Raw genomic sequence first — 25,751 nt, 5'->3', positions numbered from 1 at the left:
AATAGAAAAAATAACACTTTAAAAAAGCAAGGCTTATCCAAGGGAAAGAATTGCTAATTACTTCCATTTACTGAATATTACAGAGTTTAGCTCCCTTTCTGCTTCATGAAACAAAATTAATTAATTAGTAAAAATGTTTAACTACCTGGTAATTTTTTTGATTGATTCGTGTATTGTTATCGACTATGAATAATTATACACAATTTCAACTTATCCGAGAATTAAAAGCTAGAGAAAACATGTCAAAGGTATTGAAGGGATTAAATCCATATATATTATATCCACATTTCTCATTAAGTAACATTCATTCCTCTTATTTCGATATCAAACAACATATTTAATCAACAATAATTTAATTAACTAATTGTTTAATTTTTTAATTTTTTTAAATTGATTCATGCCTTGTCAGGTTCAATGATTGATTGTGCAAAGTTTGAATTTGATCCGAGAATGGGAAATGGGAGAAAAAATATGTTAAAACGTTTCATCAGACAGAGTACATTAAAAGAACCTATGTAAAAAAGGGAACGACCAGAGCTCGAACCCACATCTCAAGCTCCCCGAAGTCGTGAGTTTTTACCCGCTCTGCTAGAAAGGTGTGTATGAAAATAAAAGATTAATATAGATATCTTTTGTTTGTTTCAAACTTACTTTACAGAGCCTTAAACCTCCACCTGAGTCAAGTACGATTTCTTTCCCTTGTTTGAGATAGCAAAGACAATAACTAATTACCAAAGCTGATCTAAGTGGAAGTACTCCGCTTTTACAACTATATCAAGAAAGTATAAGTTATTTCCCTTTTTCGATACCAGACATAATAATTGAATACCAATAATTCTTTGACTAATGTTTAAATTTATTCCTGTTTTGTTAGGTAGCAATCAATAAACAATAAATAATTGTTTAAAGTTTCAACTTGATCTGAAAATCGCTCCAGGAGAAATAATATGTGCACTTATTTAAGGGGACAAAACAGTAAACGGAAGTCGAATCTGGAAAACTGTATGAGTGTTTTTACTTACTCAGAACTCAAGCACTTGTCTTACTAATAAACTGACTCACCCAAACACGCACACACACACACCCGAACACACAAATGTAAGTTTGGTTTGTACAATAAGCTTCCTCATATTTGTATCACAAGCAATCTGTTGGCTGTACTGCGTTGCTCCTATATCCAAACGATATAAATTGTTGTCACAGTAAATCTATAGTGTAACATGAGTTGTATTTCAAAGTGCTAATATAAGGCTTCTTTGAGTTTTCATTTGTATCTATACAAATTGTCTAATGCTTGTTTTTTTTTTTTTTTAAATTAGGAACTTAATTCCTGAAATAATTTCGAGGGATTAAAGAAATCGACTCATTGGATTCTCATTTTGCCAAATTAAAGCGAAAGTGTTATTCGTTTATTTTGACTTTTGTTTGTAAACAAATTACAAACAAAAGAACATTACAAACACAAAATTGTGTTAATGATGACATTGTTTCTATTTATTTCTTAGGATGTTTTGTTGTTATGAACTCTGGCTGGGACTCCTTATATTGAAATATCTTCACTTAGGAATTCAAGGTTTGCACACACACACACACAAAGGTGTCTTATAGTTGACATGTTTTGTTCACTCACAACGATAGTAGAGTATAATATTCTGGAAAACAGATTTAACCATTCTGATGTGAAAAATACGAGTACTATTGCGTAGTCAGAGAAATATCTATTAAAGTGAATAATTTACTTGATCGATCATCAATATTCAAAAATATATCTATAAATGCAAGTTTTTTTTTATTTTTTTTTATCTATGATGTTACCTTCACAGTTTGAGAAATGTTTTTTTTTTAATGGTATAAAATATAAATAGAACAAAAAATAAATAGACTTCAAAGGAATCTTACGTGATTTCTGATTGGCAAAACAATTAATGTATTTATTTAAATTAATTGACAATCCTGCTCATGTTCAATCAACGAAATAGCCAAATTAGTAAGCGGTAAATTTGTAAATGTTGATTGGAAATAGTTTTGTATTTTTTTAAATTTAATTTCATACATTGCAGAAAACTATAAATAGCTATATATGCCGGAGTACAAAAAAAAAAGTTTGGATAAATTATGTTTTATTTTAAATAAAGGAATATGATCATTTGTGTGCACTTCGTAGCAAAGCGGAATGAAATAAAGTTCCCCTTTCAGACCTTGTGATCTTTAGGGCAGACTATGCAAAGGTCATCTATTTATGTGGCCCACGGTTAACGAATGTGTCTTGAGGCCCATTGGAGCTGGGTGGACTTAGAGGCGCTCAAATTAAAAATCCCAGTCTTTACCAGGGTTCGAACCAGGCAACTCCGGTACGGAAGCCAAGCGTTTTACCGTTCACCCACTACGCTTAAGTAAATGAAAAGTTCCATTCTAAATATTTTCTTTTAAAAGTAATTTCAAATGAAAGAAGCTTTAGGTGTTCCCTCTTTTTTAAAACAAATAGTCAACTAACTAGGGGTAATAAAAGAGATTTGATACGAAGATCAACTGTCACATATTGAAATATTGTTAACATCATAGCTCAATTCTTTTATTTTTTTATTTAAAAAAAAGGTTCTATTTAGTGTCCTTGATATTGTTTAGAATGATTATAAAAATCTCCAATGATATGGGAACGAAGCATGGTAGATGAGCAGCTCTAGACTGTTGGCAATATGTAGAGTTTAATCAGACTGGTAAGAGACGGGTGCTGTTAAACAATAAATTAAAGTACACTAGAGAAAATTGTAATCGACTTTATATTGTGTTAGGAAAAAATATACTGACATGTTATAGTTATTTGTTATGTTTTTTAATTTTTTTTTTCATATTATGTATAGAAAACAAAAGTTTACACAATTTATTCTCACGTTTTATTTATCTTCACAGCTGATGTTAAAATAGACAAGTATGAATATGATGGAAAGACAGTTGTGCCTAAACATGTCACTGGCTGCCAGGATGAAAAAACTGGAATTTTGCTACGCGCAATAAGAATATCAAAAAAATCAAACGCAAGTTTTAATTCATTCTGTTAAATTTTAAATGCTTAGTGCTGGGGTCAGCGTGATAATAGAAGTGGAATTTTATTTATAAATGATCCAGATAGTTAGTGTTTGATAACGAGCTTAGACGTCTGCTTGCACAGAGAAAGAAAGAGTGGCTATTGAAACGGACACACGAAGCACTATTCAGCGGAAAATGGACAAACTAGGAGATATTGACACAAAAAAAATGGGGTGGGAATATTAAACTAAAATGTTTTACACGAGTTAAGTGAATTAAATTTTTTTTTCTGAAGAGTTACTCGTCGGAACAGAAACAGCTTACGTCCACGTGGTGCCGACCTCTGACATAAAGTATCCTATTATTTCACCTTTGTTCTATCCATTTGCTCTGTACCTCCAGGCACAACGCTTTTATAGATAGAACCTAAAAACTTAGCAAACTAAAAATGTTTAAGTTAAAATGTTTGTTTCGGCCATTTATTTACTCTTCATATTTATCTTTCTTATAAAGTCTTGTATTCAATATATATATATATATATATATATATATATATATATATATATATATATATATATATATATATATTAGTTTTCTTTTGAATTAGGAAATCGCTCTACTACCTTATGATATAACAAATACTGATCATCTAGAACTATGGATAGAGTTTACAAACCGATGCAACGGAAAGAGGCAATGTCAAATGAATCAAATGAAGTTATTAAAAAATATGTTCGACATAGTACTTCTTTCTCCTGAAACTAACACTACCATTGAAACCGAGTTTGTTTGTAAGCCAATAGGTAGCAGTGTTTTTGTTTGTAAATAAATATCAATTATTATTATAGTACCTCTATTCAATGCGTTTTACTTGGTGAAAACAAAAACCTTTTCGGAATCACGAAAACGGCTCGAACAATTTTCCTAGAGAGTTGAAAGCTGATGTATATCGTTGGGAAAAGAATTAGTAGCTCGTTGGCCACAATGATAAAACTTTAGTTTAACCGTTAAAAGTTTTCTAAGTAAAAAAAGAAATAAATTAAAATTTAGCTAGAGAAGGAGAAAATATTTATCATGCACTATAGCGCTTCGGGTATTTCCACATTTAAGATTTTAATAAATTAATGTTCAGAAAAGTCTATCTATCTATCTATCTATCTATCTATCTATCTATCTATCTATCTATCTATCTATCTATCTACCTATCTATCTATCTATCTATCTATCTATCTATCTATCTATCTATCTATCTATCTATCTATCTATCTGTCTGTCTGTCTGTCTATCTATCTATCTATCTATCTGTCAATCTTTCTGGTCTTTCTGGTCTGTCTGTTTGTCTTTCTTTTTGTATGTCTGTCATTCATCCGAATAATATATATACATAAAGTGAAATTGAAATGGTATAAAATGACAAATGTAATTCTTCATTTCTTTCGGAGGATGTGAAGTTTATGCTTTTCTTTTTTTTTTTTTTTTAAATATCTTTTTCTACCATTAACCAAGTAATATATCCTAAGTCAATCAAAGCTTCTTAGTATATCATGTTTCAGTAATAAATTGGGCTGCAAATATTTTAAAAATACTTTTCTCAAAGTGGATGAGACCATTCACATGACGCTTACAAAAGCGCCAAAAGATGCCGACATAGACATAAATAAATATAGACTGGAAGTAGGAAGTTATTTTTATTTGGGGGGAGTCAATATGTTTTATGTACTATATCTATGTGAAAAAAAAATGGCGGCGATTGAGCTATAAATTCTAGGACTAACATTTTAGCCAATATGTACCTTTGATCTTTAGTTTTGAAAAGTGCAAAACTGCCATATTCCCAATATTTTGTCTTTGTTTTATAATCATAGACATAGGCAAATATATATAGGTTTGTGATGTGGATCTACAAACTTATCTTTTCCCAAATATTTCCGATAATAATTTGTTCTTTATCGTCCAGTCTATATATACATGTCTATGGATGCCGATCTCTTTGCTTTCTCCGCCTTGGCTGTCAAAACTCAGCAGACACAAAAATAGAGGCATATTTCTTTTTCAATACTCTCTTTCTTCCCTAGTGCCATTAGAGATTTGAATTGGTTGCTTGTATTTAACATGTATGAATAGATTGACACATGAAATGCATAGAACGCAATTATCTTCTTTCTTGAAGTAACGCCTGTAATGCATAAGAAAAAGATAAGATTTAAAAAAATTGTATATCAACTCATCTGTCTGGTAAAAAGTTTGTACACCTGACTTCTCCCGCACCCAATGGTTAAGCTGTAATTTCGCAGAATTATTTGTTTTACCTGACAACACAAAAATCAATAAATAACAAATAACAACCAATCAATTAATTAACTATTGGTAATAAATTATTTTGTTTGGTATCTCGAACAAGGGGAAAGAAAGAAATTTGTAATTGACTGAAGTGGTGGTATAAGCTGAACTAGTCCCCTAGTGAACACAAACCTAAAAAATAAAACGAGACTATAGAACCAAAGTTAACTATACAATCTTCCATGTTCAGAAGCTGTCCACTAACAGAGTGGTTACCGTGTTGGCTAGAGAAGCCTGAGAAGACTTGAGCCATGAGTTTGAATTGTGGTCGTTTCCCTTTTTTTATTTTTATAAATGCTTTTTTTTTAAATTGCTAGTCTAGATCTATTACAAGTTTAATTTTATGACTGATTTTTAGCGGCCCCCGAAAGGGGAAAAGACACTATTAGTTTTGTGCGAAATGTCTGTCCAACTGTCCGTCTGTCCCGTTTAGATCTCGTAAACTAGAAAGATATTGAAAATCCGACATCACAATATTTTAGACCATTCAAAGTTCTGATACAACGGCTACTTTTTTTTTTCAGAAAGCGAAAAAATCTAATTTTTTAAATCAGTTATGCAAGCAGTTTTTTAAAGAGAAAAAGCTAATTAGTATGCATTATAAGTTAAACCTAAGTTAAAACGAATAGTAATGTTGTAAATGTCATTTACGTGTAAATTTTCTTATTGCGGAAATGTTTTTTTTTTTTTTTGATCATTTGAATAAGAGATTGAGCCTTTTCAAAACAATTACATCTATTATAAGATTTCAGTTAGGCCAGGAGAGGCGCGGTAGCTGAGCGGTAAAGCGCTTGGCTTCCGAACCGGGGGTCCCGGGTTCGAATCCTGGTGAAGACTGGGATTTTCAACTTCGGAATCCTTAGGCGCCTCTGAGTCCACCCAGCTCTAATGGGTACCTGATATTACTTGGGGAAAAGTAAAGGCGGTTGGTCGTTGTGCTGGCTATATGACACCCCCGTCAACCGTAGGCCACAAAAACAGATGAACTTTACACCATCTGCCACAAGGTCTGAAAGGGGAACTAGTTAGGCAAGGTTCACATCTAACTTTGCATTCACTTGCACCTATCCTTTGATCTGCTGTACCGTTGGGGCACTACACAAGATCTGTCAACCTTCTTTCTCCATTCTTATCTCTCATTTGTCTTTGATATAATTTCATTCGGATGTTCTTTCTGAAAATATTGAAGCCTGCCTGGGTGGACCACTTCGGGGGCCAATTTTGAGTTTGTGTTTCCATACAAACTGTCTTTGTAATCTTGTTATTTTTATAAATGCTTTTTTTAAAATTGCTAGTCTAGATCTATTACAAGTTTAATTTTATGACTGATCCAAACTAATTGATACAAGTACGCTTAATATATTTGTTTTTATTTTAAATATTTTTGAAATTTTCTTGCTATATTCAGACTTCTGTTATTCAGCTCTATTTTTATTGATAGGGAAATTGCAATGTTTTTTTTTATAAGTAAGCTATCGTTTTTTTTTTGTCAATCCTTTTTAAAAGTTGCACCACCAAAAGACAATATAATTTATTTCTATTATAGGATCATTATTTTTCCAACCCAATCTTGGATCAATTTGAAACTTTGCAGAATTATTCATTGGCATAGACAAAACATGGAACAATAAAACATTAACCAACTAGTCAACTTGCAATGAAATGTTTTCTTTGATACCAATAAGGATAATTAATCCTTCAGTTGTCTCAGATACAGCTAAATATGTAGGGTTTCGTCCCCTTAGATAACTCAATATGTTTTCTTTTAATCCCTTACCCATCATTATTATTATTATTTATTGTACCTAACAAAACACGAATCAGTTTAAAAAATTTAACAATCAGTTATTAATTATTGGTAATTATTATCTTTGAATTAGGGAAATACCTTCTACATTATTGAGATATATAGTTCTTTCTCTTAGATAACCTTAGTTTTTTTTTAAACGTTTCTTTTAAAAAAATTTTGCTTGTTATTGTTTCCCAAAACATTTTTTAGATGGAGACAACGTTTACCGTATTGCTACAAACTTCAAGCAAGTCATCAACAAAGTTGGCAGCTCTTCTGTGTACTTAATGTACAACAAGACATCAGAGAATAAAGTTGTGTGTCACGTGATCGCAGATACAAAGTTTGTAACAGTAGAAATTTTACATTTTGAATGGATACCATCTGACTGTAAGAACTCCAAAGACAGGATATCTGTATACCGGCATGACTTTGATTGTTCCTGGTACGAAATTATTAGATAATTAAATCTTACTAACTTAATTAAATGTTAAAGTTAAACTGTTTAACTGGTTTAGATACAAATTATAATTTAGAATAAAATGCAGATTAAGTCATGAGTATATTCTTTTAACTAATTGAGGTTCACAATCAGAATTTAGTGAATGTCCAGTCCTACCTCCCTGCATACAAAAATAGAGGAATGTTTTACCGATTTGGTACCACAGGACACAGAGATATAATCATGTTGCTATTATTAATTATTAATTACATGCAATCAGTTATTCGCCTCTTTTGATTTATAATGCTATACTTTGAATGCAATTAAAAAGATGAAACTCGTCGATGTATCGACATATTGGCAATCTTCAATGTTACTTTGACAGCATGCTTCTTACGTAGTATGTCCTCTTCATTGTCTTTTTGGCAGCAAAGCTGCTTACGTACAACAGGTTCAAATCCAACAATAGTTGACTTGGCCATTAAATGAATTTTTTAAAAATACCTCATGCAGTAAAAAAAGTAAATAAAATAACTTTCTTGGAAATTACTTATGAATTAAATCTGTACCAATATTTTTCTTGCATTTATGATCAGTATAAACATTTTGGAGACTTGAAGTATGTATCAATCTTTCATTAGGACAAAAGGAAAAAAAGCAGTAACAGTGCAGCAACCTCACAACATAACAATAGAGTTATTGAAACAATCAGGCTTTGTTTGGCTAGAAGGTAAAATATTATTATCATCTCATCTCTGCCTGTAATCCCGTCTTGGGCACAGGCCACCAACAAGCTTCTCAGAAGTCTTAATTCTGGGTGAGACTTTCTTGTCCCCAGAACTGCTTAAACCTTTTTCATTTCTGCTGCCCCTTGCGCTGTCTTTCCGGTCCTATATATGGTTCTAGCATACGCTAGTTGATGTAGTATGTAATCATTCAGAACACGTTAACACACAAGAAAAAAATTACTCTTAAATGTAGTTAATATGTTGTATTATAACCCAAATAACTCATAATGTAGAAAATGTGCAATGTCCATAATTTAATCAATCGAAAAAATAGTCATAACTAGCGTTCAGAACAGTAAAACCTCTATTCTAAAATTATAGCGCTCCTTTTCTCCTTAAGGTTTTTTTTTAAAACATACTCACTACTTTTATACCTCCCTACTCTCCACGAGAAAATATAGACCATCATTTAACAACTACTCGTGCTCCCAACGGTCAATGTCTCAAACAAGAGAAACATAAAAAAAAATTTGAAATATATACAAAGAGTATACAAAGTGTAGTTGCATCAATTAGTTTGAATCAGACATGTAATTAAGTTTGTAATAGATCTAGACCAACGATAATAAATCTGTGCGATTACAAATATTTTTACCAATTGTTTTCATCTAGCTTTCTCGATACCCTATGATTCTATCACTTATCTGGAACAGTTGAAAAAATGGGGGGGGGGGGTCGGTGAGAAAGAAAGGGATATCTTGGTGATTTTTATTGTAATCCTTTTTTAAAAGCATTTATAAAAAAGGGGCAACGACCTAAATTCGAACTCATAACGCAAGCCTCTTCAAGCCGAAATTCTAACCACTCTGCTAGTGATGTGTGTATGAAAATAGAAGATTGTATAGCTATCAAATTTTTGTTTCAAACTTACTTTAAATCGACGACCAATAAAGTGGACTAATTCAGCTTAAATCACCACCTCAGTCAAGTACTATTTCTTTTCCTTGTTCAAGATACCAAAACAATGTAATTAATTACTAATAGTTAATTAACTAATTGGTCATTTTTTGTTGGTTGTGATTTGTATGTTGTCAGGTAAAAGAAATAATTGCGCGAAATTTCAGCTTGATCCGAGATTGGGTGTGGAAGAAATAACGTGTACAAAATATTTAACAGACAGACAGTGTAAGTTTGTATATGCTTTGTAAAAATAGAATAGGAATCTACAACTATAACCATTACAGAAACTCACAGTTTGACATGTGAAAGTTTACACTATATTACTCTAGACCTAACCAAACTGACACTATTTCTCGAACGTATTTCTAACTAAACTACTATAAAAACTGGTTTTATTTATTTAAATATTTTTTCTCATCTATGTCAAGGTCACAAAGAGAGGTAAACGTTACCCGACATTATGAAAAGAATGGGAAATATATATTTAGGGTGGAGGGTAACAAGAATATATATTTCAAATGGAGTGACTGGAAGATATGATTTTATAGGATCAAAGAATCAGAGAAACAATAAATATGAAAGAAAAGAATGGCATGTTTTTTTTGGTCGTAAACTTAGCGCATAAAGAGGCGTGGTAGTTGATCGGTAAAGCCGTTGGCTTCTGAACCGTGGGTTCAAATCCTGGTGAAGAATTCGATTTTTATTTTCGGGATCTGTAGGGCGCCACTTAGTCACACATCTCTACTGGATACCTGACATTAGTTGGGGATAAGTAAAGGGGCGGTTAGCTGTTGTTCTGGCCACATGACACCCTGGTTTACAGTGGGCCACAGAAACAGATGAACTTTATATCATCTTCCCTGTAAATCGCAAGGTCTGAAAGTGGTACACTAAAACACCAGTATATAGATATATTTGAAACAATGGTGACTAAACGATCTAAAATATTGCCTAAAATCATGTACATATTTTTATGATGTTACTTGTTAGCTTTTAATGATTAAAACTGTATTAAAGAGCTTAATATAAGGTGTCAAATTTTTAATATTGCCATGTAGCTTATTAAAACCACTAATAATTATTGAGGTTGATTTAGAAAGAAGTAAGATAAAAGGGCAAGAAAGATATACGACTCTACCAGAAAAAATACACGACAATCATGGCTTTGATTTCTTACCACTATTTTGTATTAGAGTATATAACATGGGCTTTTAGCTTTGAATCCCGCTGGAGGGGGGTTTTAAGCTCAAAGCCCTCTGGACTGAGTTTTAACTTAAAGCTATGTGGAGGTTTTTTTCAAGCTCAATACCCTTTTTGGATAAGCTCGTAGAATCTGGTGACTATTGTATACTTTAGACTTATATTGAAGAGGGCAATTTATTGTAAAAAAAATTTGGAGGGGTTTTTAAGCGGATTTGAACCCCACCCCTCTGGCTATGCTCATGATATATAATATAATAAAAAAAAACAAGGGCTTTTCTTCTTCATCCAGCCAACTCTTTGCAACTAAAATGAAAGCTTTTTTTTTTAGCCAATGGCGCAGGGCTCAGGCTTATCTTTAAATGACACTGGTTGTAAACTATAAAGTTGAATATATTTATGATATTGATAGTAAAACTTCGTTTCAGTTCAAACAGAAGTGGCGGACGGACGAACTACACAACTAAATCTGACTTGTGATTTAGGTAACTAGACTTTCTTAATTTTATTACAACCAAACTTTCATTATTGTGAACTGAATCAATTTATTATATTTATATCTTTGCCATGTAACTTGAAGATGGACGTACCCATTTAAGTCAAAAGCAATGTAGAAAAATCAGTTTTTGAATGAAGCTTCTTTACTTCTTTTTTTTCTTCTTAATAATAATAATAATAATAATAATAATAATATGTATAAATTTCGATTCAGTTCCGCATGATTGTATATTAAAAACCCTGGACATCCATAGAATCAACCCAAGAATAAAACAACTATTGAAAGTCTGTATGGATAATTGGAAGATAAACCTGCACCTAAATCGTGATAAACTAGGTTCTGTGCACATAAGAAGAGGTATATACCAGGGTGACTCACTATCTCCACTCTGGTTCTGCCTAGCTATTAATCCTCTATCTACATTACTCCAAGACTCTACAAACGGTTTTAGGGTTGACACTAAATGTACAAAATGTGTGTCCCACTTATTATACATGGATGATCTAAAGCTATATGCAGAAACCGAGCAAAAATTACACACCTTAATCAAAACGGTAAAACGCTCTAGTGACGATATCTGTATGTCTTTTGGCCTGGATAAGTGTGGCATCATAACCATTAAAAAGGGCAAGGCAGCCAACACCAACATTGCATTTGAAGGCATCAAGTAACTGAACTCTGCCTCTCGTTATAAATATCTTGGAATAAACCAGAATGCCAAGAGAATCCATAAAAAATTAAAAGAGGACTTTCTTGGTAAATATAAGCAAAGAGTAAATAAAATCCTCAACACCAAACTCTCTGGCAGTAATCTCATCACTGCAATAAACAGCTGGGCCATCCCAGTGCTCCTTTGCACGCTCACTAGAAAATTACTAACCAAATTTCGATGCGTACACCTCCAGCAACAAATTAGTTTCCTTCCTACGGAAATACGACTCCGAAGCAACCTCTCTGAACAATGCTGATGTCAATGTCGGTTTGGACGACGTAGGGCATGAGATTCGCCAATTGTAAGAAAAAAACCTCCACGGAAAATTCCCGGTTTTATTACATGGGGACAACATCGACAAGGTTGCTTCCTTAACATGGCTCAAAGCAGGTCATCTCTACCCTGAAACAGAGGGCTTTGTTACAGCAATATAGGACAGAGTAATTAGGACAAAAAATTACGAGAAGCATATCCTAAAACTCAATATTGTTGACAAATGCCTAAAATGTGGAAATGTGGGTCAGTCGATTGAATACATGACGGCAGGATGTCCAGCCCTATCAAAATCAGCCTACCTAGGTCGCCATAACCAAGTTGCAAAGTTAATACACCAACACTTGGCTTTGACACACAATTTGATCGGTAAGGATACTCCTCCTTATTATAAATACTCGCCACAAGACGTTCTCGAGTCTACTGACCATCTGCTGTACTGGGATAGGCCTATTCTGACCGACAAAACGGTAGATTGCAATCACCCGGATCTTCTGTTAGTTGATACAAAAAAAACGCTACCATTATTGACATCGCCGTACCACTGTCTCATAATTTAAGAAAAACTGAGAAAGAAAAACAAAGAAAATATGGGAACCTTGGGTTGGAGATTAAGCGTCTATGGAAATTGTTCGAAATAACAACCGAGGGGATAATGGCTGTTCCATGTAATTAATATACAACGAGCAAAAATGTAATGTTGGGAGGTGCGTTTCATTAAAAATAGCGTGAGTTTGGGGGAATCACAATGCAGGTAGGTAATAAGACTATAACTGATGGGCCTACGAAAGAAAATACACACATATACTATCGTATATTGTAATAACTTAAGTGAGGCAACTCAATGAGACATCGACGTTTATTTACACGATATCACAGGTACACAAAACATCATCTATCTTATGCACAGTCTTTTCACTTCGGCTCTCAACTTGGGCGGAAATCGTTCTCTTCTCTTCCTAATGTTGACATCCTTCTCAGTCTAGTTTATCACAGTGCGTACCTTCTAGCTTAGATGGCGGTGCGCATAGCATAGTTATAACAGTTTATTGAAAATTGATTCACAGTTAATGTAGATATTCACAAGAATTTAATTCAATTTGACCCTAACATATATAATTTAACATTTTAAAATTGAAATAACTGTACATATATCTTGTACTAAACAATAACCATATGTTACATAATATGTATATATACATAAATAAAAAATAAAAAAAATACATATTAACATTGAAAGCAATGACACCATTGACTAATCAGAAAAACATATTTATCTTTTGTTTCCTCTACGAAAACGCTACCTATGGTCAGTTCTATCATCTCTTCATACAATTGAGGATCTATCTTATTTAATCTTTCTTTATCCGTAAGAGCCTTTTAAAATTCTAGCCATAATGGAGATTTTTAAAAATCTATGCTGGATACCAATGAATAGCTAGATCTTGGTGTAGGCCTATCCGGTGTACAGAAAATTGGAAGTCTTGATCACCTATGTATTTAAAAAGGCTAATGATTTTTTTTCCAAAATAAAAACGAATTCTAAGCTCTTTCGTTGGACGCATAAATAATTTTCACCTTTTAGTTGGCAACAGTGACTTTTCAATGCGGCGTCCTTGACATTGCTTTGTTTGCTTGTTGTTTTTGAATGTCTCTCCCAGTTTCCTTTTTTTTTTTTGTAATCTTACATTTTTCTATAGGTTTTACTCACACTACCTCCACATTTCTTCCTATTACATTTTCTTCTTCACCTATGTCACTGTATTATATTAAGTAAATAATATAAATCAGTTCTAAACAATTAAAATGCAAACACAAGATTACTGTGTTTATAATTTATCCAGAAAATCTTCTAGAACCTTTTAAAACGGTACCTGTATCCACTAGAAAGAGTTCAATTGCTACAATGGCGACACTTGTAGCTATTACAACGATCCCAATGAGAACTTCTGCGTTCATTACTAAGACGTCCAGACGTGTATCTGTAAATACCGAAAAGACGCGGACAACGTCATCAACTACAAATACAAGTAGACATTTTGTAACAATGTCTAACAGTGGAAGCAAACAAGATGGTAAGACAACACATTTAAAACATTCTTAAAGCTCTTAACTGTATAACGTAAACACATAATGTGATGGAATAATGTTCTAGTGCTAGAGAGGGATGTTGTTCTAGTGCTAGAGAGGGAGGTTGTTCTAGTGCTAGAGAGGGATGTTGTTCTAGTGCTAGGGAGGGATGTTGTTCTAGTGCTAGGGAGAGATGTTGTTCTAGTGCTAGGGAGAGATGTTGTTCTAGTGCTAGGGAGGGATGTTGTTCTAGTGCTAGAGAGGGATGTTGTTCTAGTACTGGGGAGGGATGTTGTTCTAGTGCTAGGGAGGGATGTTGTTCTAGTGCTAGAGAGGGATGTTGTTCTAGTGCTAGGGAGGGATGTTGTTCTAGTGCTAGAGAGGGATGTTGTTCTAGTGCTAGGGAGGGATGTTGTTCTAGTGCTAGGGAGGGATGTTGTTCTAGTGCTAGAGAGGGATGTTGTTCTAGTACTGGGGAGGGATGTTGTTCTAGTGCTAGGGAGGGATGTTGTTCTAGTACTAGGGAGAGATGTTGTTCTAGTGCTAGGGAGGGATGTTGTTCTAGTGCTAGAGAGGGATGTTGTTCTAGTGCTAGGGAGGGATGTTGTTCTAGTGCTAGAGAGGGATGTTGTTCTAGTGCTAGAGAGGGATGTTGTTCTAGTGCTAGGGAGGGATGTTGTTCTAGTGCTAGGGAGGGATGTTGTTCTAGTGCTAGAGAGGGATGTTGTTCTAGTGCTAGAGAGGGATGTTGTTCTAGTGCTAGAGAGGGATGTTGTTCTAGTGCTAGAGAGGGATGTTGTTCTAGTGCTAGAGAGGGATGTTGTTCTAGTGCTAGGGAGGGATGTTGTTCTAGTGCTAGAGAGGGATGTTGTTCTAGTGCTAGAGAGGGATGTTGTTCTAGTGCTAGGGAGGGATGTTGTTCTAGTGCTAGAGAGGGATGTTGTTCTAGTGCTAGAGAGGGATGTTGTTCTAGTGCTAGAGAGGGATGTTGTTCTAGTGCTAGGGAGGGATGTTGTTCTAGTGCTAGAGAGGGATGTTGTTCTAGTGCTAGAGAGGGATGTTGTTCTAGTGCTAGGGAGGGATGTTGTTCTAGTGCTAGAGAGGGATGTTGTTCTAGTGCTAGAGAGGGATGTTGTTCTAGTGCTAGAGAGGGATGTTGTTCTAGTGCTAGAGAGGGATGTTGTTCTAGTGCTAGAGAGGGATGTTGTTCTAGTGCTAGAGAGGGATGTTGTTCTAGTGCTAGAGAGGGATGTTGTTCTAGTGCTAGAGAGGGATGTTGTTCTAGTGCTAGGGAGGGATGTTGTTCTAGTGCTAGAGAGGGATGTTGTTCTAGTGCTAGGGAGGGATGTTGTTCTAGTGCTAGAGAGGGATGTTGTTCTAGTGCTAGAGAGGGATGTTGTTCTAGTGCTAGGGAGAGATGTTGTTCTAGTGCTAGAGAGGGATGTTGTTCTAGTGCTAGGGAGGGATGTTGTTCTAGTGCTAGAGAGGGATGTTGTTCTAGTGCTAGAGAGGGAGGTTGTTCTAGTGCTAGGGAGGGATGTTGTTCTAGTGCTAGGGAGGGATGTTGTTCTAGTGCTAGAGAGGGATGTTGTTCTAGTGCTAGAGAGGGATGTTGTTCTAGTGCTAGGGAGGGATGTTGTTCTAGTGCTAGGGAGGGATGTTGTTCTAGTGCTAGGGAGGGATGTTGTTCTAGTGCTAGAGAGGGATGTTGTTCTAGTGCTAGAGAGGGATGTTGTTCTAGTGCTAGGGAGGGATGTTGTTCTAGTGCTAGGGAGGGATGTTGTTCTAGTGCTAGGGAGGGATGTTGTTCTAGTGCTAGAGAGGGATGTTGTTCTAGTGCTAGAGAGGGATGTTGTTCTAGTGCTAGAGAGGGATGTTGTTCTAGTGCTAGAGAGGGATGTTGTTCTAGTGCTAGGGAGAGATGTTGTTCTAGTGCTAGAGAGGGATGTTGTTCTAGTGCTAGAGAGGGATGTTGTTCTAGTGCTAGAGAGGGATGTTGTTCTAGTGCTAGGGAGGGATGTTGTTCTAGTGCTAGAGAGGGATGTTGTTCTAGTGCTAGGGAGAGATGTTGTTCTAGTGCTAGGGAGGGAGGTTGTTCTAGTGCTAGAGAGGGATGTTGTTCTAGTACTGGGAAGGGATGTTGTTCTAGTGCTAGGGAGGGATGTTGTTCTAGTGCTAGAGAGGGATGTTGTTCTAGTGCTAGGGAGGGAGGTTGTTCTAGTGCTAGGGAGGGAGGTTGTTCTAGTGCTAGGGAGGGATGTTGTTCTAGTGCTAGAGAGGGATGTTGTTCTAGTGCTAGAGAGGGATGTTGTTCTAGTGCTAGAGAGGGATGTTGTTCTAGTGCTAGGGAGGGATGTTGTTCTAGTGCTAGAGAGGGATGTTGTTCTAGTGCTAGAGAGGGATGTTGTTCTAGTGCTAGGGAGGGATGTTGTTCTAGTGCTAGAGAGGGATGTTGTTCTAGTGCTAGAGAGGGATGTTGTTCTAGTGCTAGAGAGGGATGTTGTTCTAGTGCTAGAGAGGGATGTTGTTCTAGTGCTAGAGAGGGATGTTGTTCTAGTGCTAGAGAGGGATGTTGTTCTAGTGCTAGAGAGGGATGTTGTTCTAGTGCTAGGGAGGGATGTTGTTCTAGTGCTAGAGAGGGATGTTGTTCTAGTGCTAGAGAGGGATGTTGTTCTAGTGCTAGGGAGGGATGTTGTTCTAGTGCTAGGGAGGGATGTTGTTCTAGTGCTAGGGAGGGATGTTGTTCTAGTGCTAGAGAGGGATGTTGTTCTAGTGCTAGAGAGGGATGTTGTTCTAGTGCTAGAGAGGGATGTTGTTCTAGTGCTAGGGAGGGATGTTGTTCTAGTGCTAGGGAGGGATGTTGTTCTAGTGCTAGAGAGGGATGTTGTTCTAGTGCTAGAGAGGGATGTTGTTCTAGTGCTAGAGAGGGATGTTGTTCTAGTGCTAGAGAGGGATGTTGTTCTAGTGCTAGGGAGAGATGTTGTTCTAGTGCTAGAGAGGGATGTTGTTCTAGTGCTAGAGAGGGATGTTGTTCTAGTGCTAGAGAGGGATGTTGTTCTAGTGCTAGGGAGGGATGTTGTTCTAGTGCTAGAGAGGGATGTTGTTCTAGTGCTAGGGAGAGATGTTGTTCTAGTGCTAGGGAGGGAGGTTGTTCTAGTGCTAGAGAGGGATGTTGTTCTAGTACTGGGAAGGGATGTTGTTCTAGTGCTAGGGAGGGATGTTGTTCTAGTGCTAGAGAGGGATGTTGTTCTAGTGCTAGGGAGGGAGGTTGTTCTAGTGCTAGGGAGGGAGGTTGTTCTAATGCTGGGGAGGGATGTTGTTCTAGTGCTAGGGAGGGATGTTGTTCTAGTGCTGGGGAGGGATGTTGTTCTAGTGCTAGGATGGGAGGTTGTTCTAGTGCTGGGGAGGGATGTTGTTCTAGTGCTGGGGAGGGATGTTGTTCTAGTGCTAGGGAGGGAGGTTGTTCTAGTGCTAGGATGGGAGGTTGTTCTAGTACTGGGGAGGGATGTTGTTCTAGTGCTAGGGAGAGATGTTGTTCTAGTGCTAGGGAGGGATGTTGTTCTAGTACTGGGGAGGGATGTTGTTCTAGTGCTAGAGAGGGATGTTGTTCTAGTGCTAGGGAGAGATGTTGTTCTAGTGCTAGGGAGGGATGTTGTTCTAGTGCTAGGGAGAGATGTTGTTCTAGTGCTAGGGAGAGATGTTGTTCTAGTGCTAGGGAGGGATGTTGTTCTAGTGCTAGGGAGAGATGTTGTTCTAGTGCTAGGGAGGGATGTTGTTCTAGTACTGGGGAGGGATGTTGTTCTAGTGCTAGGGAGGGATGTTGTTCTAGTGCTAGGGAGAGATGTTGTTCTAGTGCTAGGGAGAGATGTTGTTCTAGTGCTAGGGAGAGATGTTGTTCTAGTGCTAGGGAGAGATGTTGTTCTAGTGCTAGGGAGGGATGTTGTTCTAGTGCTAGGGAGAGATGTTGTTCTAGTGCTAGGGAGAGATGTTGTTCTAGTGCTAGGGAGAGATGTTGTTCTAGTGCTAGAGAGGGATGTTGTTCTAGTGCTAGAGAGGGATGTTGTTCTAGTGCTAGGGAGGGATGTTGTTCTAGTGCTAGAGAGGGATGTTGTTCTAGTGCTAGAGAGGGATGTTGTTCTAGTGCTAGGGAGGGATGTTGTTCTAGTGCTAGAGAGGGATGTTGTTCTAGTGCTAGGGAGAGATGTTGTTCTAGTGCTAGGGAGAGATGTTGTTCTAGTGCTAGAGAGGGATGTTGTTCTAGTGCTAGAGAGGGATGTTGTTCTAGTGCTAGGGTGAGATGTTGTTCTAGTGCTAGAGAGGGATGTTGTTCTAGTGCTAGAGAGGGATGTTGTTCTAGTGCTAGGGAGAGATGTTGTTCTAGTGCTAGGGAGAGATGTTGTTCTAGTGCTAGAGAGGGATGTTGTTCTAGTGCTAGAGAGGGATGTTGTTCTAGTGCTAGAGAGGGATGTTGTTCTAGTGCTAGAGAGGGATGTTGTTCTAGTGCTAGAGAGGGATGTTGTTCTAGTGCTAGAGAGGGATGTTGTTCTAGTGCTAGAGAGGGATGTTGTTCTAGTGCTAGAGAGGGATGTTGTTCTAGTGCTAGGGAGAGATGTTGTTCTAGTGCTAGGGAGAGATGTTGTTCTAGTGCTAGGGAGAGATGTTGTTCTAGTGCTAGAGAGGGATGTTGTTCTAGTGCTAGAGAGAGATGTTGTTCTAGTGCTAGGGAGAGATGTTGTTCTAGTGCTAGAGAGGGATGTTGTTCTAGTGCTAGAGAGAGATGTTGTTCTAGTGCTAGAGAGGGATGTTGTTCTAGTGCTAGAGAGGGATGTTGTTCTAGTGCTAGAGAGGGATGTTGTTCTAGTGCTAGGGAGGGATGTTGTTCTAGTGCTAGGGAGAGATGTTGTTCTAGTGCTAGAGAGGGATTATGTTCTAGTGCTAGAGAGGGATGTTGTTCTAGTGCTAGAGAGGGATGTTGTTCTAGTGCTAGGGAGAGATGTTGTTCTAGTGCTAGGGAGAGATGTTGTTCTAGTGCTAGGGAGAGATGTTGTTCTAGTGCTAGGGAGAGATGTTGTTCTAGTGCTAGAGAGGGATGTTGTTCTAGTGCTAGAAAGGGATTTTGTTCTAGTGCTAGAGAGGGATGTTGTTCTAGTGCTAGAGAGGGATGTTGTTCTAGTGCTAGAGAGGGATGTTGTTCTAGTGCTAGAGAGGGATGTTGTTCTAGTGCTAGAGAGGGATGTTGTTCTAGTGCTAGAGAGGGATGTTGTTCTAGTGCTAGGGAGAGATGTTGTTCTAGTGCTAGGGAGAGATGTTGTTCTAGTGCTAGAGAGGGATGTTGTTCTAGTGCTAGAGAGGGATGTTGTTCTAGTGCTAGAGAGGGATGTTGTTCTAGTGCTAGAGAGGGATGTTGTTCTAGTGCTAGAGAGGGATGTTGTTCTAGTGCTAGAGAGGGATGTTGTTCTAGTGCTAGAGAGGGATGTTGTTCTAGTGCTAGGGAGAGATGTTGTTCTAGTGCTAGGGAGAGATGTTGTTCTAGTGCTAGGGAGAGATGTTGTTCTAGTGCTAGAGAGGGATGTTGTTCTAGTGCTAGAGAGGGATGTTGTTCTAGTGCTAGAGAGGGATGTTGTTCTAGTGCTAGAGAGGGATGTTGTTCTAGTGCTAGAGAGGGATGTTGTTCTAGTGCTAGAGAGGGATGTTGTTCTAGTGCTAGAGAGGGATGTTGTTCTAGTACTAGGGAGAGATGTTGTTCTAGTGCTAGAGAGGGATGTTGTTCTAGTGCTAGAGAGGGATGTTGTTCTAGTGCTAGAGAGGGATGTTGTTCTAGTGCTAGAGAGGGATGTTGTTCTAGTGCTAGAGAGGGATGTTGTTCTAGTGCTAGAGAGGGATGTTATTCTAGTGCTAGGGAGAGATGTTGTTCTAGTGCTAGAGAGGGATGTTGTTCTAGTGCTAGAGAGGGATGTTGTTCTAGTGCTAGAGAGGGATGTTGTTCTAGTGCTAGAGAGGGATGTTGTTCTAGTGCTAGAGAGGGATGTTGTTCTAGTGCTAGAGAGGGATGTTGTTCTAGTGCTAGAGAGGGATGTTGTTCTAGTGCTAGAGAGGGATGTTGTTCTAGTGCTAGAGAGGGATGTTGTTCTAGTGCTAGAGAGGGATGTTGTTCTAGTGCTAGGGAGAGATGTTGTTCTAGTGCTAGGGAGGGATGTTGTTCTAGTGCTAGGGAGGGATGTTGTTCTAGTGCTAGGGAGGGATGTTGTTCTAGTACTGGGGAGGGATGTTGTTCTAGTACTGGGGAGGGATGTTGTTCTAGTACTGGGGAGGGATGTTGTTCTAGTACTGGGGAGGGATGTTGTTCTAGTGCTAGGGAGGGAGGTTGTTCTAATGCTGGGGAGGGATGTTGTTCTAGTGCTAGAGAGGGATGTTGTTCTAGTGCTAGGGAGAGATGTTGTTCTAGTGCTAGGGAGGGATGTTGTTCTAGTGCTAGGGAGGGATGTTGTTCTAGTGCTAGAGAGGGATGTTGTTCTAGTGCTAGGGAGGGATGTTGTTCTAGTGCTAGGGAGGGATGTTGTTCTAGTGCTAGAGAGGGATGTTGTTCTAGTGCTAGGGAGGGATGTTGTTCTAGTGCTAGAGAGGGATGTTGTTCTAGTGCTGGGGAGGGATGTTGTTCTAGTGCTAGAGAGGGATGTTGTTCTAGTGCTGGGGAGGGATGTTGTTCTAGTGCTAGAGAGGGATGTTGTTCTAGTGCTAGGGAGGGATGTTGTTCTAGTGCTAGAGAGGGATGTTGTTCTAGTGCTGGGGAGGGATGTTGTTCTAGTGCTAGGGAGGGATGTTGTTCTAGTGCTAGAGAGGGATGTTGTTCTAGTGCTAGGGAGGGATGTTGTTCTAGTGCTAGAGAGGGATGTTGTTCTAGTGCTGGGGAGGGATGTTGTTCTAGTACTGGGGAGGGATGTTGTTCTAGTGCTAGGGAGGGAGGTTGTTCTAATGCTGGGGAGGGATGTTGTTCTAGTGCTAGGGAGGGATGTTGTTCTAGTGCTGGGGAGGGATGTTGTTCTAGTGCTAGGGAGGGATGTTGTTCTAGTGCTAGGGAGGGATGTTGTTCTAATGCTGGGGAGGGATGTTGTTCTAGTGCTAGAGAGGGATGTTGTTCTAGTGCTAGGGAGGGATGTTGTTCTAGTGCTAGAGAGGGATGTTGTTCTAGTGCTAGGGAGGGATGTTGTTCTAGTGCTGGGGAGGGATGTTGTTCTAGTGCTAGGGAGGGATGTTGTTCTAGTGCTAGGGAGGGAGGTTGTTCTAATGCTGGGGAGGGATGTTGTTCTAGTGCTAGGGAGGGATGTTGTTCTAGTGCTAGAGAGGGATGTTGTTCTAGTACTGGGGAGGGATGTTGTTCTAGTGCTAGGGAGGGAGGTTGTTCTAATGCTGGGGAGGGATGTTGTTCTAGTGCTAGGGAGGGATGTTGTTCTAGTACTGGGGAGGGATGTTGTTCTAGTGCTAGGGAGGGAGGTTGTTCTAATGCTGGGGAGGGATGTTGTTCTAGTGCTAGGGAGGGATGTTGTTCTAGTGCTGGGGAGGGATGTTGTTCTAGTGCTAGGGAGGGATGTTGTTCTAGTGCTAGGGAGGGATGTTGTTCTAATGCTGGGGAGGGATGTTGTTCTAGTGCTAGAGAGGGATGTTGTTCTAGTGCTAGGGAGGGATGTTGTTCTAGTGCTAGAGAGGGATGTTGTTCTAGTGCTAGGGAGGGATGTTGTTCTAGTGCTGGGGAGGGATGTTGTTCTAGTGCTAGGGAGGGATGTTGTTCTAGTGCTAGGGAGGGAGGTTGTTCTAATGCTGGGGAGGGATGTTGTTCTAGTGCTAGGGAGGGATGTTGTTCTAGTGCTAGGGAGGGATGTTGTTCTAGTGCTAGGGAGGGATGTTGTTCTAGTGCTAGGGAGGGATGTTGTTCTAGTGCTAGGGAGGGATGTTGTTCTAGTGCTAGGGAGGGATGTTGTTCTAGTGCTAGGGAGGGATGTTGTTCTAGTGCTGTGGAAGGTCGTTGTTCATAAGTTTACTATGAAAGTCTTAGGTGTACTAATGACTTAGACAAAAAGCTTAAATTATTTTGTTCTGTGTTATGTCTTTAGGATGTTCCTTTGAATTGACGATCACCACAGCCTAGCCTCCTGCAGGACTTCGGGGGATGGGAGCCGGAATGGTTCGAATCACTGACTATTGAGACGAGATTGTAGGGCGCATAACGAATAACTGAAATCTATATGGTTCAAGACTCAAGCTACGTTCTTGTTGTGGTCCCAACCCTTGTTCCCTGTAAAACATAAAAAAAAAATCCCTAAGCAATTGTTGCTTTTAAAGAAATTATTAGCTGCTAGGTGCATAAAATAATTTGAATGTAAAGAGGCTAAAAACGTATCCTTTCAAAGGGAAAAGACGGCACAACGCTGCAAGACAAGTAGCAATTATACATAAAACACTGAACCATAATCTTCAAATACAAAAACAAAATTTAATAAACTACCCTGAAACAAACAATGTTAAAGGCACATTCCTCATCCCATATGCTAAGACAAATTTGTACAAATACTCCTTCTTCCCTAGTGCTATTAAGGCATGGAATGGATTGCCTGAGCTAGCCAGGAAAACCAGTGACTTGGAAGAATTTAAGTCATTGGTTAATATGCATGACTGAATGCATGACGCATAAGACGTTATCATCTTCTTTTTTGAAGTATCGTCTGTATTATATAAGATAAGATAGGAAAACACCAAGACACAATACCAGAAAGTGAGTAGGAACCAACGGTGTCAGAAAGAATGACGCCAACACAGAGTCTTCGGCAACAGCACATTATAGACAGCTCAGTTTGCCAATAAGTGCGCAAAAAAGTAAACAATCAACTGCGCATGACCAGGACATTCCACTAGATTGTTCGCAATATCTGTAGGCTCACCGCGGGGTTTGAACTCTCGAAATAAAAGTTGTAATAACTAGCGGAGACGGCAATAATTTTGGGCGCGTCCTGGTTGAGCTACTGAGTAATATCAACCTGCAGAAAACCTTTGTAAGCATTTCGATATATATGTACTCTATGAATTCATTTGCAATAAGTTGTTTGAAAATTTGAATTACTAAGTCGACTAGTAAATTAACACAGCGCTGTTAAAATGACTGAAATATTGAAAATATATTTTTCTATTCAAATTTCTCTTTTTTTCTTTCTTCCATCTTTAGTTGCCAACTTTAATGACCAATGTCTACCAGTGATCATCACCTTATGTGTCCTATTAACCATTGCTGTATCTGTAATTATATTTTTGACGTACAGACTAAAGAAAAGGTTATTACTTCAAATATACTTCAAGTTTTTTGATAGTTCGTATAATTTAAAGATTCTAACCTAAAATGTAGATTATTATTAAACATTTTTTTAGAATTATTTTTTTTCATCAGAAACAGGAGATCCTCAATTAATGTTTACAGCACGACAAAGGGAAGTAACCAAGACAATCATCTTTATAACGGTAATCTTTCTTATATTTAGTTTTGTTATTAACATCTTAATTTAATGTATTGCTAGAGAGTCAACTCTTTGGTCACGGCAGTTAGAAAAGTTTTATTAAATTTACCTCTTCCACTTCTTAAGGGCTTCCGTGCTGGGTATTATACAGATAAGTTAGTCGACGCCAATTGCAAATGTCGAATAAGTTTAATAATAACAGAGGGAAGCGTCGAATGTCATATGGTTATATCTCTACGTTTATAAAAGGTTACCTCTATCAGAAGCCGTTAAAAGTAATTTGTTTATATTTCGCTTTCTTCCTAAAATCCTCGTCTTGTTTTTACTCGTCGTGTCATTGTCTCTAAGTCAAAACTTTCCATGTCTATGAAACAAACAACTAATTCCAAATTGTCCCTTAAGACACTGCATTTAAAAAAAAAAGCTAATATATAGTAGACGAATTTGGAGTTGATTGGCGGGAAATTCATGAGTTGTACTTTTGTATCCAAAGTTAACTTTTATTAAAAAAAAGTAAAAATATAACGAATGAATTATAGCATTGTAACATTTTTCTCTTCTTTTTCTTATATTACATCTTACTTCTTTTTGTAGTTGCTAGAGAAGTTGTGTGTGTGTGTGAGAGAGACAGAGAGAGAGAGAGAGAGAGACAGAGAGAGAGAGAGAGAGAGACTGAGAGAGAGACAGAGATAGACAGACAGCTATCTTCCAGATCCAACCAGCTTAACACGGACAAACCAGTTCTATAGAATTAACACTGTAAGCTGTAGAAAAGCATAAAACATTTAACAGTAGTTAAAAATGATTTGGCTATTAAAGTCACGGTCAGTCACTAAGACATGAAACGATTTATTAAGATGAAATATTTTTTTTCAGATACAGTGGATCTCAATCAGTACGAGACTGTCAAGGAAGCATCGCCGAACACATACAATAACCAATTGTCGAATGTATTAATTTAAAAAGCTGAAATTCTTTGTTATCTTCTCTTTGTTATGTTCTCTTTGTTATCTTCTCTTTGTTATCTTCACTTTGTTAACTTCTCTTCTCTTTGTTATCTCTTTGTTATCTTCTCTTTGTTTTCTTCTCTTCGTTATCTCTTTGTTATCTTCTCTTTGTTATCTTCACTTTGTTAACTTCTCTTCTCTTTGTTATCTTCTCTTTGTTTTCTTCTCTTCGTTATCTCTTTGTTATCTTCTCTTTGTTATCTTCTCTTTGTAATTTTCTCTCAGTTTTAATCAATCTCCACAATTTTTCTCTCTGTTTCCCTTTATTTCCAACTTCTTCTCCTCTTTCTATTTTTAGTTCTCGTTATTTAAAAACATTTTTGTCCCTCGTTGTTTATTACGTTTTAAACATTTTATGTTCACTTATTAAAAAGTAACTTTATGAAAAAATAAATTTCACTTTATGTCCATTTTGACTTTGTGTATCGGTCTGGAGCATCACGGGATTAGATAGCTACTTTTTATAATTACCAAGCTTATATCAACTCTGTCTGTCTGGTAAAAAGTATTGACATGTTATTTCTCTCATACCAAACTCAGATTAAACTGAAATTTCGCATAATTATTTCTTTTACCTAAAAACACAAGAATCAATTTGAAAAAATAACCAATAACTTTAGTAACGATTGATAATTATCATTTTATGCACCCGTTGATGCAGAAGCTTATCTTTAAGGGAAGAACTCCGTCCTGAAAACTATAATTACCAATAATGTACAAATTATTTCAATTTTTCGATATCAAATAAAATAATTATTTACCAATTAGTTAATTGACGAATTGAGTATTTTTGTTTATTGATTCGTGTTTTTGGTAAAACGTTTGTACAAGTTATTTCTCCGACACATGACTTCACATAAAGCTGAAATTTTGCACTATTATTTCTTTTACCTCACAACTCTATAATCTATATAAAAAAAAATCAATTAGTTAATTAACTATTGGTAAGTAATTATTTTGTTTGGTATCTCGAACAAGTGTTTAAAAACGTACAAGCTTTTTTTTTTGTTTAAAGTATTTTTTCCCTTGTTTTTTTTTAAATATATATTCATAAATTTTAATAGTGATAGGAACATTCAGGCCTTGGGTGGTCGCCCCAATTCCAGCCCCTAAAGCAGCTTGTTGGGTTCAACTTTTTCAGAGGATTATCCTTGTAAACTTTTGAGCGACTTCCTGGTTGTTATATAGGCACTTTGCACGAGTG

General features: G+C 37.3%; 1 protein-coding gene across 3 annotated transcripts; it reads left to right on the top strand.

The window, feature by feature from the left end:
• The first annotated feature begins 1,157 nt into the window (after positions 1–1,157).
• LOC129926821 (uncharacterized) lies at positions 1,158–24,957 on the top strand. Of its 3 annotated transcripts, none has more exons than XM_056033146.1 (11): positions 1,158–1,237; positions 1,506–1,573; positions 2,911–3,035; positions 3,635–3,818; positions 7,367–7,601; positions 8,240–8,328; positions 10,915–10,971; positions 13,815–14,045; positions 23,255–23,360; positions 23,474–23,544; positions 24,417–24,957. In XM_056033146.1, the coding sequence occupies exons 1-11, from the start codon at positions 1,221–1,223 to the stop codon at positions 24,500–24,502; spliced, it is 1,269 nt and encodes a 422-aa protein (XP_055889121.1). In that variant the 5' UTR covers positions 1,158–1,220; the 3' UTR covers positions 24,503–24,957. The 3 variants fall into 3 exon arrangements, with proteins under 3 accessions (XP_055889121.1, XP_055889122.1, XP_055889119.1); XM_056033144.1 differs by having other exon boundaries at positions 1,163–1,237; positions 3,635–3,830; XM_056033147.1 differs by lacking the exon at positions 23,255–23,360 and having other exon boundaries at positions 1,160–1,237; positions 3,635–3,830.
• Positions 24,958–25,751: the final 794 nt, after the last annotated feature.

The sequence above is a fragment of the Biomphalaria glabrata genome, chromosome 6, assembly GCF_947242115.1.
Source record: "Biomphalaria glabrata chromosome 6, xgBioGlab47.1, whole genome shotgun sequence".
Lineage (NCBI taxonomy): Eukaryota > Metazoa > Mollusca > Gastropoda > Planorbidae > Biomphalaria > Biomphalaria glabrata.
This window is presented reverse-complemented; position numbering and strand designations above follow the sequence as displayed.

What these genes read in the sequence shown, in the direction of transcription:
- LOC129926821 (XM_056033144.1), top strand. An exon ending in GTTTGTTTGTAAGCCAATAG is followed by an intron (nt 3,831 to 7,366) that starts GTAGCAGTGTTT and finishes AACATTTTTTAG; the next exon opens with ATGGAGACAACGTTTACCGT. An exon ending in CAGTGGAAGCAAACAAGATG is followed by an intron (nt 14,046 to 23,254) that starts GTAAGACAACAC and finishes TTCCATCTTTAG; the next exon opens with TTGCCAACTTTAATGACCAA.